The 16,432-nt window shown below is 34.2% G+C and overlaps 1 protein-coding gene across 1 annotated transcript; it reads right to left on the bottom strand.

The window, feature by feature from the left end:
- Positions 1–465: 465 nt before the first annotated feature.
- Positions 466–3,862, bottom strand: LOC107900571 (G-type lectin S-receptor-like serine/threonine-protein kinase CES101). The gene is made up of 7 exons (XM_016826217.2): positions 2,386–3,862; positions 2,159–2,269; positions 1,889–2,064; positions 1,592–1,802; positions 1,261–1,507; positions 1,026–1,176; positions 466–923 (listed from the first exon to the last, which is right to left on the bottom strand). Exons 1-7 carry the CDS (start codon positions 3,548–3,550, stop codon positions 615–617), a joined length of 2,370 nt encoding a protein of 789 aa, XP_016681706.2. The 5' UTR covers positions 3,551–3,862; the 3' UTR covers positions 466–614.
- Between the last annotated feature and the right edge of the window lie 12,570 nt (positions 3,863–16,432).

The raw sequence follows: 16,432 nt of genomic DNA, 5'->3' as shown, positions 1-16,432 counted from the left end.
CTAGTAGAGGAAGCACAAAATTATTTAACTACAAAAATAATATAATGATTTTGCCTTTTAACTTAAAAGAGTAAACATTTATAAAGACATATTTTTTTTCTTTTAATATAATGGTTTTCCCTTTTAACTTTATAAAAAATAAATATTTATCAAAACGACGTAATTTTGTCTTTTCTTTTTCAGATTTTCAGATAATTTAAATTGTATAATTCATATTCGATTTAAGCCGAAAAACTTAATTTTTATTCGAGTTATTCGAATAACTCGAACCATTTGATTCAAAATTTTAAATTTTATCGAATTTTTTCGAATCAAATCAGATTTTACTCATTCATAATCACATTATATCTATTTAAAATATTTTATATAGTTTAATTTTTTACATAAAATAAATAGTTAAAAATTTTAAATTTACATTAAATTTTATATGTATGGTCTATATAAATAGATCATAAAATATAAAAATTGCATTGTTAAAAACTAATGATATAAATAGTTATAAAAGTGCATAAAACTACTTTAATTTTTACAAGGTGTAATATAAAAAGAATATCTTAAATAATACTTTAAACATGATCAGGAAACATAAAAAATAAGAGTATTAAGTCTTTTGGTCATCTTGCATCCATGGTAGACATGGTTAGGCCGTTCAATGAGTAAATTTCCACCTCTTTGTTCTCTATATTTGTTTCTACAATCCTTCTTCCAGTGGAAAATGCAGGCTGTTTTGGCAATGCCAATTGCATCTCTCCGTTTAGCACAGAAATAACATCAGACATCGTTGGCCTATCTAACGGATTATCTTCCACACATAGCAGACCCAATGTAATGCATCTTAAAACTTGGTATTGTTTAAAACATGAATCACTTAAAGCTGGATCCATTAATTCTAATGCTCCACCATGTTTCCATAGTTCCCATGCCTGCAGACATCAATCATGGTGTTAAAAAAATATGGTGTTTGCTCTATATATCAGTAAAGCTTAGTCTATGCTAACTACTGCAAGAATATGATATGAACTTACGTATCCAACCAGGTTAAGTGGACGATCAAACTCAAAATGGCTGCTATTTTTCCGACCACTGACAACTTCCAAAACCATAACTCCGAAACTGTATACATCAGATTTTTCAGAGAATATTCCTTCCATTGCATATTCTGGAGACATGTAACCACTGCATTGATTCATCAACAGTACAGTTAATAACCATATTCTTTCGTTGGACGAGACATGGAAACAGGAAGTCATGTGTACTTACTATGTGCCGACAATCCGGTTCGTATTTGATCCAGCTTCACTGGTTTTGTATATCCTGGCCAACCCAAAATCTGATATCTTGGGGTTCATGTTTTCGTCAAGCAATATGTTACTCAACTTCAAATCTCTGTGAATGATTCTCAATCTAGAGTATTTATGAAGATAAAGTAGCCCTTGAGCTATCCCTTCAATAATGCTAAAACGCTTATCCCAATTTAATAGCTTCCTTTTGGAGTCATCTGTTTGAACTTAGAACCAAAAAAACAAAAGACAATGTAAACATAGAAATTGGAATCTACAGTTGAAGAAATAACTAAAGAGTTGGTACCGACCAAAGATAAAAGTGTCCAGGCTTTTATTAGGCATGTACTCATAGACCAGCATTTTGTCTTCTCCTTGAACGCAAAAGCCTAAGAGCCGCACAAGGTTTGTGTGTTGCAGTTTGGCTATAAGTATAAGCTCATTTTTGAACTCCACTAGCCCTTGGCTTGATCCGCTTGATAATCTCTTTATTGCAACTTCTTGCCCATCATCCAATGCTCCCTAATGATTTAACAAGTTTTCAAGTGTTAGAGGCAGATTGATGAAATCATTATCGCTAATTCACTTATGGGGGGATTGGCAAACACCTTGAAAACGGGTCCAAAGCCACCTCTTCCAAGCAAATTATCTGGTGAGAAGCCATTTGTAGCGGACATGATTAAGGCTGCTGTATATATGTTTAGATTACGCCCATTGTTTCCAGTTTGAAGCTCTGATACGTCATTTGCATCTTCTGAAGTCATTAAGTCAAGTAGGTACTCTTCTGTTCAAAGCAAAGTTGAATTATACATTAAAAAAAAGAATACTACTGAAACATCAATTGATTGAGAATTTGAGATTCCCCTCCATTTTAGTACCTTCCTTTCTAATTTGCCTTCGCCTTCTCAAATAAAACAGAGTGGAAAGCAGTACTATGATCATTAGAGCCATTGCTATAGAGATTAAAATCCATATCCAAGTTTTCGACTCTGCAATCAATGTACACAACAAGAGAGGTATTCATGAATTTGATTGTTTTTATACTATACTACCGAATCAAAACAAGTTCAAAGATTAGAACATGAGCGAGCGATATTAAACTTACTTGGACGGTTGCGATTTATTACTTCAAATGAATCTCCAAACGACACACCTTCTTCATAATACCCTAAAAGAAACCGACAACCAAGGTCCTGTACTGCAACTCCCAAACATTTGCAGTCTTCCCAACATATGTCCTTACAATCTTTCAAGGAAAGATTGGTGTTTCCATATAATGTGTCGTTTAAAGAATCTTTATGGTAAGGTCGTATGGTTCTTAATTCATACTTATCACCTTTCTTTCGGCACTTTGGTCCTTCCCATCTCTCGCATCCATTCTCTGTGCTATTACCATCACAGAGTTGTAAATTGATTGCATAGATTTCTCCAAGTTGTAAATCCCCATCGTACTGCAACACTAACCTACCGTTTTTCCTTCGCTCTTCCGGAGTATATTGACTAATTATAAGAGTATAATAAACGTACGTCTCATTTGGATTAGAAACATTAGTGAAATCATAATTCATGTTGAATTGATCCAAGGAGCCAAAATTTTCAAAATTTTCACCACTTGTCCACAAAATCCTCTCTCTAAGCCAAACTACTAATCGATTTCGTGCAGGATCCCATTCCATTGTAAACGATCCAGACGCGGGGATTGAACCAGTCAACCAAGATGTAAGTGAGAAGCTTCTCCCATTGCTGACCCCCAATTTCATCCCAGGTAGAAAACTATCAGTTGGATAATCAAAGCTTTGCCACAATACTACGTTTTCCCCATTTTCCTCATTTATGCCTTGCAAAACAAGATTCCCCGAATCTTGTAAGACCGCCTTCATATCGGAAGTGTTGATGGTGATAGAGGTAGATTGAAGTGAGAAAAGTTGGATAGGATTCCCACCGATGCGTGTAATTTTCAGTCCAGTATCATCTAGGACAAGAACTCCCGAATCGTCTGCGATGGGATCATCTCGGTTAGCTAACCAAATCGAATGGTTGTATGACGTGCCTTGGGCGTACCACATAGCCAAATAATATCCAAAGCTTTTGTCATTCCATGTCTGACCGTACTCTTGTCTGAAGAAGCCTAAGGTGACATTCCCATTTGGGGATACAAGATTATCAGATGAATTGGAACTCAGCGTATCACCTGGGTTCAGGGTATCTCTTGCAGCTTCAGTTAAGCAAAGGCATCCCAAGATAAGCACCACAACTCGGAAACTGAACATGTTTTAGTTAAGACTTAAGACAAGGACGATGAATGAAGAAGCAATGTCCTAAGCTAATGGCAGCTATATATTAATTTATTCAGTTAGGTTTGAATTTTCTGATCTCTGACTTTTGTTTGTTTAACTTGTCTATGTTATCATATGTTAAATTAAATCACGTCTTTGAACTTTCTGCAAAGGTAGAGGGTCGAATATATGGAGAATTAATGCATGTGTTGTTGCTTTGAATTTGTCGTACACATAGATGGAGGGAGATATTAGTTTTACACATCAAGATATTAATTCCTTCATATTGCTGCTGCAACCTATTCTCAGCCGCCCTAAATATTGGTCAAAGGTTGGAAGACTATTTTGAAATTTAATCTTTCAAAGCCCAATTTTGACCATTTCTTTAGGTTTAGAGAAACATAGGTTGAGTACTATAAGGGCAGACTAGATTCACCCAATACTCTCCTTTCAATGTTCCCTTGTTTGACTCGGTAAAACTATGTTGAACGTTATAGATTGTATTTTATTTCTTTTATTGAGATAAAATTATTTTTGATACATTATATTAAAGAGTAAATTAGTATTTATGTTAAAAATGCATCCATTTATATTGTTAAAAATTGATCCTATACGTCAAGTTGAGGTACACGTGATACGTCACATGTCACTATTTTTATTATTCAATCAACCACGCCAGTTAACAATACAAATGGAAAAAAAATTAATAAAAATGATTAATTTGCTCTTTAATTTAATGTACGGAGACTAGTTCACCCATTTAAAAAAAATTAAAACACAATCTGACTCATAGTGCAAGACCCTTTATAATACTTTTACTTATAACTCAAATGGTTACGAACCTTTATAATTACTTATGACCCTTTATAAACCTACATAAAATGAATTAATCTTACATCCATATTTATATAAAATTATACTTATAAAAAAAATACAAAATATGACCTATGCAAGCACAATATGTGCATTTCTTTTCTCTCTCTACTTTGCTCGGTGTTAATTTTCATTCTTTATTGCTTCATATAAAAAATACAAAAAATTAAATTGAAAAAATACAATACCTTAAATCCCTTAGCAGCATGGTGGCCGTTTTCGCACTGATTCTAGTCATATTAGTAGCTGTGCACTATTCTAGTAATAAATTAGAATAACAAACTTCCTTTTTTACACTGGTGAAAATTTCAATCTGCATCAATCATACCGACTCATTTCGCCTAATTCTGACCACACCGATCAAAACATGGTCCACCAACTGGTATATGAATAATATTAAAATTATATAAAAATTTTAACTTTTTACTATTATGGTAATTGTTGAGGCAATTTATAAGAGTACCAAGGAGCAGTGCACATTAGTGTTTGGCACTGCTCAACTATAAACTTGCCATGCTTAGTGTTGGTCAATTTTGGTAACAAAATTTTTGGGTTTTGATATTTGCTAACATTATGGAATTAGCAAGCGCATCTATGATATTTAAACCTTTTATAGCAACATATACTAAAGGTCAATTTAGACCGGATCAAAGAATTGACTTCCCTATTTTGAAGAGATTGTATCGGATCAGATAAACTTGAAAGCATATCATAAATAATCAAGAGTTATCCTTAACTTATTAAAAAGATTCTTAGAATTTTTTATCATGTTTTTTCATTAGGAATATTTATTCTAATTGATCTAGTATATTAACAAGTCCCAGTTCCTTATAAATTAATAAGACTTATATAGGGAATGAACTTATTTGAGAGTATTTATTTCTGTTCAGTGAGGAATGTTTATTTAGAGTGCATTGATTGTAAAATCAAAAGTGTTACTTGGTTTTTATTCTAAGTTTTCTGTAACACCCCTCGTCTAACTAGATCATCAAATTTGAGCCACAAGATGTCACATTCGTCGCTGGAGCAACTACCGCCAATTATACAATAAATATCATTCAAACATGCAAATGAATATCAAACACATTTACTTCATATTATACAATCAAAATTGAGCCTTAATCAAGTTTATAAAAACTCTTTTCTTAACCCGAGCATGCAGTAGAACCAAATTGGATAGTTTTGAAATCTTAAAACCATACATAAACTTTGGTCTAATGTGTAATTTTATAAATGAACTTTGTTTTTGTGTAATTTTATACATTAAATTTTGATTTTATCCAATTCTCATAAATTATCAACACAATTATTGATATAACATCATTTTATGTTTATATATTTCATATACAAATAATTATATTTTCTAATAAAAAATAAATTGATGTATTTGTTTCTTTAAATGTGTATGTTTTAATCAAAATTAAAGTTTCATTTATGTATTTAAGCCACAATCAAAGTTTTATATGTATAACTGCATAAAATCAAAGTTTATGTATCAAATTCTATATTAAATCAAAATTCATTTATAATTTTGAGATTTATCCTATTTTTTAAATATAATTATTTATAAGTGAAATCATATTATCACAATTGACATATTTTCCATATAAATGGAGGTACATTGATATAAATTTATATATAATTGATTTTTTTTTATAATTAAAATTGACCATTTTACCAATAAAGGCCCATTTCTAACTTGATTTACGGAAATGGGCCACTTTTTTTATTATCTACCGGAATGGGCCGAAAACTCCAAAACGCATCCACATAGGAGCGTTTTAGAGGGAAATTCCAGCAAAACGCGTATTTAAGGGAGCGATTTTGCTATGTCAGCACAAAATGCGCTGACATGGACGCGCTTTGCTGACATTGCAAAATCTCTCCCTTAGGGACACATTTTAGCCCATGTTTTTCTAGGGTTAGGGCTATTTGCATGTTTAGTGCCTATGGTTTGTGGGTTTAGGATTTAAGGGTTGTAGTGTTAGTGTTTTGTTAAAATAATTTAGGGTTTTGTTTATTTAGAGAGGCTAAGAAGAATAGAAATTGAATATGAGTGAACGTATTAGTGCTGTTATTTACTATGATGGTGAGGTCTGTGACACCGAGAACGGCGTTATTTTTTTATCAGCGAACACAACGCGACTAGTTTTTAACTAGAACATAGATTTGACAGAACTTCGTAAAAGACTTAGGCGTAAAATATTTGGAACGTCGCCAATGAGAGTTTTGTCTATTAAGTATCAATTTTGTGCTTCGATTGATCCTGTCACATATGACTCATTTGATATCAAAAGTGGTCATAGCTTGGAGGCGATGGTGCAGACTCATCTTGCTAGTGGATCACCTTATCTTGAGTTATATGTACAATTTTCATAGCCAAATAAAGCATTTGTGACTTCAACATCTAATGCTATTCGAGAGGAAAACACGACCTCTACTCGACACTCCGTTAATGGGAGGCAAAACATGGAAACACCCGTGTTTGGTGGCAGTATGGAATACACAACTCTTACACGACACTCGGTTAGTGGATGGGACATGCACCTCGATGGGTCAATGTTCAATGCTGGAAATAGTGTTTGGTGGCAGTATGGAATACACAACTCTTACACGACACTCGGTTAGTGGATGGGACATGCACCTTGGTGGGTCGATGTTCAATGCTGGAAATACGTACTGGGGAATGACATCAACTTCTAATGGTTGGCAATCCACATCTAATTGGGGGCATTACGAAACGTCCACAAGAAAGGATGACATACTCCCTACGACGTCCACCGGCTAGGGGACCTTGTACGTTACAGATGATGATGGGTTGGATAATGAGTCCGAAGTGGATCCATATCGAGATATGGATTATTTTCTAAACCGGAGTTCAATGCTGGAAATAGTGCTTGGTGGCAGAAATTGAATTATTTTCTAAACCGGAATCTGTTCCAATCGAACCTAAAGATGGTGAAGGGGGTTCAGATGATGATGAAGAAGATCCGCGATTCAGGGCGTACTCGCATTTAGCCTATATGCATAATGTCGATCTATCGGCAGATGATGCGTTGGAGTTTCCATATCGACCACACAAAAGGCATGTCCATACAAGTTTGTCATTGGATTCAGGTGAATTAGAAGTTGGTAAGGAGTTTTCTAGTAAGGATAGTTTTCTTGGTGCATTGAAACAACATAGCATCATGAACGGGGTTAATTACTACGTGGTTAAATCCAAATCTGAGAAGTTCAGGGACAAGTGTACAGTGCAATACGGTACATGTTCATGGAAAATCATGGCTTCGGTTAGGAAAAAGATAGGCTTGTGGGAGATAAAAAAAGTACAAAGGTCCACATACCTATGTTGTCAGTATAGTGTCACTGGGTGTTTAGGGTTTTTGAATAATACTGTTATTACTTAATGTTGCATTATTTAACGTACTTCGTTGATAGGTTCAGATATGATAGCTAGCTTAATACTACCGATTGTGAAGGTGAATCTCAGGACTTCTGTGTCGGTCTTAATTACCAATATTCGTAGCCAATTGAGGTACACACCCTCTTACCGCAAGGCTTGGATAGCTAAGTAAAAGGCATTGGAAAAGATGCATAGTGGGTGGGACACTTCATATAATGAGGTGTGGCAGTGGTGTTAGGTGTTGGAGAGGTACATCCTAGGTTGCGTAATAGACCTTGAAATGGGTCATGCATACTACAATGACCGCTTGCTCCGTGGATGCCAAGTGTTCAAACGTATGTTCTAGAGCTTTAAGCAATGTCAAGACTCATTTGTGTACTGCAAGCCATTGGTACAAATTGACGGTACCTTTATGTATGGTAGATATACCCATCGACTATTGCTAGTTGTGGCACAGGATGGCGGTGGAAGAATCTTTCCAATTGCGTTTACAATAACACCGGGGGAGTCAGATGATGACTGAGATTTCTTTCTTTCTAGATTAAGGAAGCATGTCTGTCTCCAACCTGATATTTACGTTATATCAGATCGGGGAACTAGAATACTAGCAGCAATTGAGTGATAAGGAAGCCTATGAGATCTCGCACACACCATCGGTATTGTCTAAGGCACGTTGCATCCAACTACTATGGGCAATATCAGTCTATTGCTTAACGAAGGCAAGTGACCAACATAGGTATTTAATCTCTATTAATATAATTTTGTTTGTAATATTCAATTTATTCTGAATGGAAGAATGGTATGTAATTTTCGCTATCAACTTATATTGACAGGGTACGAGATCAATAATGACCGTTTTCATGAGATGTTGACGATTTTGTGGTCAGTTAATGATCAAGGTGCAGAATACCTCTGTAACATACCTTTCGATCAGTGGACACAAGCATACGACGACAGCTTACGATATGGTCATATGATATGGTCCTTTAAATGGGCCATCGGGGCCCAAATTTACGCATTAGAAACACATAGGGACTAAGTCGAAAACTCAGAAAAATTTTAGAAAATATTTAAAGTTTTTAACACTACAGGGGTCACACGGCCGTGTGGTCATGCTGTGTGACTCACACGGTTTAGAGGCACGCCCGTGTCCCAAGCCGTGTGGGTATTCAAAATAGGGATACATGACTGTATTTCAGCCCTTGTCCGTGCCCGTGTGAGTATACTGACTTGGTTCATACGACCAAGTCACACGCCCATGTGCTAAGCCATGTGAGCATTCTATTTTGTGCAAATTTAATATATAGGGGACACACGGTCGTGTCACCTGGACGTGTGTCACACACAATTGAGACACGCGCCTGTGTCTCTGCCCGTGTGGATGAAAATAGGCCATTTTACAAGCCATATTTCTCACCCAATTTTGTGTCTATCTACAATCAACATTACACATATCAACAAGTCATAATTATACATTCAAAACAAGCCAAAATAAGTGGTTAAACTCAACACACTACATATAAGTCATTATTAAACAAAATACCTATACATGTCATTATAACCAAAATCAAAACATTCGAAAATACCGATAGAACTTATGGATAATGTGATATATCTCCGACAAGCTTCCAACCCAATTGAGCTTCCAATAATCTGAAAAGTAGAAGAAAACAAATACATAAGCAATGAATGCTTAGTAAGCTCGTATAAACTTTAATCATAATAGTTCCTTTTCAAATATGAAATTTATACTTATCAAGAATAACCTAATATTGCTACCACAATACTCATGAAGTTATATTTAACAACTCACTAAGAGAATAAATCTACAGTATCACTTATACATAATATTCCTAGCATAGTAGGATTTTAAACAACTTTAACTCTTCCAAATTTTCTTTATTTTCATTTGTGTTTCTTTACTTTCCACACTCATTCTATATGCATAACACACCAATCATAAGCATATCATTCAATCATAGATACAAGCTAGTGCATTTAAACAAAGACATTTTTTGAATTAATCACACGATAACTCATTTTATAAGAAATTGCATAACTTAAAACTTACCACTCTTTCATGACCACAAGTATATTTTCATTTGAGCACTTACCCTTTCAACGCATCATATAATAAACATATTACCATTTAACCAGTAACTTGGCACTTGTCTAAGCGTCAACAACAACACTTGCTAGCATACTTGAACATATTGTACATAAATTCAACATTGATAAACTTATTTTATCAACATATCACACTTGAGTTTATTACTCATCACAACTTACATAATTTCCATGTATCAACATTTCAAGATATTGATATATATACAGATCATGACACATATCATTCTCTTACCGTTTCTTCATATATATATCATTTAAAAAACAACTCATGTTATTTTACCATTCGAAGTACGACTTACGGATATGAGTACATCATTTTTAGAAGCCCGAAGGCTGAACAGAAGCTCATGAGAGCTAAACAGAAAGTAAACACGAAAGTTCGCAACAAATGTTGAACCTCGGTTTACTTGGGTAATTTGTCGTCAATTCATCATTTACATTTTCCATCAATTCATCCTTTACATTTGTAGTGCCATAACCCAGTTATGGTCTTATCATCAGAATGCCATAGCCCAACTATGGTCTTACATATAAACACTGCCATGGTCCAACCATGGTCTTACGTTCATAGTGCCATAACCCAGTTATGGTCTTATCATCAGAATGCCATAGCCCAACTATAGTCTTACATATAAACACTGCCATGGTCCAACCATGGTCTTATGTTCATAGTTCCATAACTTAGTTATGGTATTATCCGTGAATTCATCCTTTACCACAGAACGATTGTACTCAATCCCGCATTCCACTTATTTTGAACATTTAATTCAATTTCATAATTTAACAATAATTTTGTTTTCAGTAATAAATATGAAAAAATACATAATACCATTCATCAATTTAATAAATAAAAATTAAATTTTAACCATACAAACTTACCTAATTTGAATTGTAATAATTGCAGTCAGGGACTATTCAGCTATTTTTCATTTTTCACAAGTATCTAAAAAATCTTGACCTAAAATATAAAACTACTCATTCATTAGCATATATTTCAGTTCCAATTCATTTCACTATTTATACCCTTCAATTTTATAAATTTACATAATTACCCCAACTTTTACAACTTTTATAATTTAGTCCATTAACTAATTAATCTATCAAATCAACTAATTTTCCTCAATTAATAATTTATCCAAATATTCTAGACTATCAAACAGCCCTTAATAAAATAGAAATTTAATACCAAACCCTAATATTTTAACCATTTTCACAATTTGATCCTAACATCAATATTTAACAAAATCACTTTATAATATCATCATACAACAAAATTAAAGCTCTAAACCCACTTGATATTAATAATTTCTTTCAATATATTAATTTAGACAATAAAAAAATTCATTTCATGCAATTTGGTCATTTTTGACATTTTTACAAAATTACCCTTAAAATTTTACTTTTATTCAATTTTATCCCTAAGCCTAAAACATGCAAATTAGCCATTTTTAATGAAAACCCATGCTAGTTGAATATTCATATATTTTCCTCCTCCTCTCCATTCCACATCCTTAATGTATATAACATGCTTATATGTAATATTATCTATAATTCTATTATTTACTTATGTTCATATCAAAGCTGTCCACTTGAGTCATAGTTAAGAAATTATTTATATCTTGAGCTACAGAATTATAAATTAAGATTCGCTTCATGTTTTTGAAACTAGACTCAAATATCTTTCTACCGTAAAATTTTCAGAATCTAACTTGATATTCTAGCTCCCCATTGTCTCATTATTATTTTTCTCTCTTGATAGCTATGAAAATTCTTTTGAATTCTAAGTGAAAATGGTAAATTTTTGGTAAAAAGACCAAATTGTAAATAAAAGAAAATTTCTTTCTTATCTTCTCTTCTCACGTGGGTGCATGGAAAGATGATGAAAATTTTTCATCTTTCTTTCCTTTTATACTAAATAAAATAATAATAAAATATCTCATTAAAATATTAATAAAATAATATTTATCTAATTAAATAATTATAAAATATCATCAAAATATCTCTAATATCATCATTGCCTTCTAGATTTCTCTCTCTTTCGAATTGACCATTTTGCCCTTTATGATATTTTAAAATTCCATCCTTGAGTCATCACTTAATTTTGTAAAATTACGATTTAGTCCCTCATCATTCTTCACCTATTCAATTTGGTCCTAATTCATCCATTTTCCTTAGTTTCTAGATCATTCCACCCTTAAAATATTTGCACTATTGATCCTTAAACTTTTTATATTTATATTTTAACCCCTTAATTTTTAAGTATTTACTCTTGGGCAACAAAACTTTTCTCACTTTTGTGATTTAATGCTTTCTTGAATTAATATGTCATAATATACTTCCCAATGTTGACATAACTCAAAATTTCCTTTTTGTCACTTTATTTCCTTATTTTACTATATCAAGGATACTATATTACTTTCTTACTGTAGTAATTTTTGGGGTATTACACTAAGGTGCGGGCCAACACCATGTACACAGTGTGTCATGATCGCGACAACCTATGGTTTCGTGTGACGGAGTTCGAAAGACCAAACCAGTGTATTACCGACAGACAATATCATGTACACCTGAGAAATAGGACTTGCGACTGTAGGATATTTGACGCACTTCGTTATCCATGCGCTCATGCAATTGTAGCTTGTTAGAATCTCCATTTGAATCTCATGAGCTATGTCGACGAAGTGTACAAAATAGAATACATGTACAATGTGTGGAGACACGTATTCCCATCGATCCCAGATGAACGTAAGTGGTCGTCTGTATCGCTTACTCCATCTAAGTTGTTACCAGATAGAGAATTGCATCGCAAACTAAAAGGTCGACCTTGCTCGAATAGAATACGTGATAATATGGATATCTGGGAAAGAACGAACCAACAGAAGTTGTGCGGATGGTGTAGGAACCCAGGTCATACAATTCGAGCATGTCCAAATCGAAATAGTTAATAATTGCTTAAATGAAACTATGCTGCATTATTTCTATTGTCTTATTCAAAAGAACTTCTATTTTATTAAAAATATAAAAATAATTTACTATTAAAATATTCAAAACAACGACCATTTTACCAATAAAGGCCTATTTCCAACTTTATTTACGGAAATGGGCCAATTTTTTCATTATTTACTGGAAAGGGCCAAAAACTACAAAACACATCCACGTAGGAACATTTTTGGGGAAAATTTCAACAAATCATGTCCCTTATGGAGTGAATTTGCCATGTCAGCACAAAATGCGCTGCCATGGATGCACTTTGCTGATGTGGCAAAATCGCTCCCTCAGGGATGCGATTTAGCCCGTGTTTTTTACCAATGGTCATTTAAAATTTTGACCGTTGGGGGGTCCAATGGTAAAAAAAAACTACAAAAATTGCCTCCTATTTTTTTTCACACAATATTTCTTCCAAATTTCTCAAAAAAGCTTTCAAATTTCTCTCTAAATTTCTCAAAACTCTTTTTAATTAATTAATTCCTTTAATTTTTTTTCTAAATTAGTATTTCTTTTTATAATTTCAAAAATATTTGATCGTGTTAGCAATGGCCAGGGAATTAATTTGTCTCGATCATAAACATATCTCCGTCGAATGAATATAAATGGTAAAGGTTAATTTCAAAATTTGAATATTATTTAATATTTTTTTCATTTATGTAATTTTAATTAATTTTTATTTTATAATTTTTTATAACAGCCTGTAGATCAGATGTTACAATGTTATATTTGTAATATGCCTGGTCCTCCATCACCATTGATAGAAAATTACTTGAAGGAAGCGGGTTTTTGGCACATGACCAATATAGGCCGAGGGTGTAAGTTGGACCCGAAACTCATCAGCGTGTTCATAGAGAGGTGGAGACCCGAGATGCACACATTTCATCTTCCATGTGGAGAGTGTACCATCACTTTAGAGGACGTGCAATTACAATAAAGATTGCCGGTGGATAGGTTCGTACTCACCGGGTCTGTTCAATCTGTTGATTGGGGAGCCATATGCTATGATCTTTTGGGTGCGATTCTGGATAATATTTACAGAGGTCAGATCGAGATGGGCTAGTTAAGAAACACATTCCTGGAGCCGGGGAATGATTTGACTGAAGTAGAAAGAATACAATATGCTCGGGCATATATCTTTGAGATGATTAAAGGTTATCTGATACCGGACTTGTCACAAAACCTTGTACATCTGAGGTGGCTACTGAAACTCGTTGATTTAAGAGCAGCTGGCGAACTTAGTTGGGGGTCTGCCATGTTGGCAACATTGTACCAGGAGATGTGCGGGGAGACGCCACCTAATAAAGCCAAAATCGGAGGTTGCGTATCACTACTACAATTATGGGCTCGATTTCACTTTCCATTTTTACGTTCTCGAGTGAACTACCCATATACATTCCCACTCATAACGAGGTAAAATTTATATTAGATTTAACAATTATTACATAGATTTAAAATATAATTTTATGCTAAAAATTTATTTAATTAGGTGGAACCATTCGGCGAGTTATATTGGAATACCTACTGCCATTAAAGATATACGACTTCTATTAGACCAACGGTCGGAAGCGCATTTAAGTATTAAATAGAATATATATACATAACATAGTCGTTTTATATTTAGTATTTAGTATTTAGTATTTAGTATTATGTATATAACTAATATTTTTATCACGTTCATATAGTTTCAATGGATACCGTACGAGGATCCGATAATTCAGGTAGTAATTCCGAATGAATTCTTTCAAAATCCAAACATTTGGCATATTAAGGTCACATTGGTCAACTATGTTACTGTCGAGATGCACCAGACAGATAGAGTGTTGCGACAATTTAGATTTTGACAACCGATTCACGTGGCAACTGAGATGCTCGATGATGAGCACAAAATTGACTTACGGTAACAGAATATGAATTAGCTGGTATTCTTCTCAGAATATGTCAAAATTTGGGAAAATCGGTATGATCATATACCTACTTACGAATCGATCATCGTTCTAGAGTTAGCGTAACCGTCGACCACTCCCATGTCACACTGATTCTGACCGACACATACATTGATTTTTTAAATATATTTGTACAAACTATTTTTATATTGTTTGATTTAATAAAATAAAAGTTGTTTTGAATATTTTGATAGTAAATTATTTTAATAATTTTAATAAAATAAAAGTTCTTTTGAATAAGACAATAGAAATAATGTAACATAATTTCATTACAGCAATTATCAACTATTTCAATTTGGACATGTTCGAATTGTATGACCTAGGCTCCTACACTATCCGCACAACTTTTGTTGGTTTGTTATTTTTCAGATATCCATATTATTACGTATTCTACTCGATCAAGGTCAACCTTTTGGTTTGCGACGCAATTCTCTGTCTGGTAACAACTTAAACTTAGCAAGCGATACAGACAGCCACTTTCGTTCATCTGGGACTGGTGGGAATACGTGTCTCCACACATTGTACATGTATTCTATTTTGTACACTTCGTCGACATATCTCATGGGATCCAAGCGGAGATTCTGACAAACTGCAATTGCATGAGTATATGATTCTCCTAGTCATCACCTAACTCCCTCGGTGTTATTGCAAACGCAATTGGAAGGATTCTCCCACTGTCATCCTGTGCCATCTTATGGTGGATCTGGAAACTCTAACGCATCATCTGCCAATAGATCGACATTATGCATGTGGGCTGGAGGCGACTACGCCCTGAATCATGGACCTTCTTCTTCTTCATCTAAACACCCTTCAATGTCTTCAGGTTCGGTTGGAACAGGCTCCGGTTCAGAAAGTAATGCAACTTCTGCACCATCGAGGCCAAGCTCTCAGGGTGGATCCACATTAGACTCATCATCCAACCCACCATCATCTGCAACGCACGAGGTCCCCTCGCCGGTGGACGTCATAGGGAGTATATCATCCTTTCTTATGGACATTTTGTAATGACTCTAATCAAATATGAATTGCCAATCACTAGAAGTTGATGTCATTCCCAGTACGTATTTCCAGCATCGAACATTGACCCACCGATGTGCATGTCCCATCTACTGACCGAGTGTCATGCAAGAATTGTGTATTCCATACTGCCACCAAACATGGGCACTTTCGTGTTTTGCCTCCTACTAACGGAGTATTGGGTAGGGTTCGTGTATTTCTCTCGAGCAGCATTAGATGTTGAAGTCGCAAATGTTTCATTTGGCGATGAAAATGGTACATATAACTCAAGATATAGTGATCCACTAGTGAGATAAGTCTGTACCATCACCTCCAAGCTACTACCACCTTTGATATCAAATGAGTCATATGTCACAGGATCAATCGAAGCACAAAATCGATACTTAATAGACGAAACTCTCATTGGCGTCGTTTCAAAGATTTTGCGCCTAATTTTTTTATGAAGTTCTGTCAAATCTATGTTCTAGTTAAAAACCAGTCGCGTTGTATTCTCCGATAAAAAAACAACGTCGTTCTCGGTGTCAC

Source organism: Gossypium hirsutum, chromosome D06, assembly GCF_007990345.1.
Source record: "Gossypium hirsutum isolate 1008001.06 chromosome D06, Gossypium_hirsutum_v2.1, whole genome shotgun sequence".
NCBI lineage: Eukaryota > Viridiplantae > Streptophyta > Magnoliopsida > Malvales > Malvaceae > Gossypium > Gossypium hirsutum.
The sequence above is the reverse complement of the archived record's forward strand: the minus strand, read 5'-3'. Positions and strand labels throughout refer to the sequence as shown.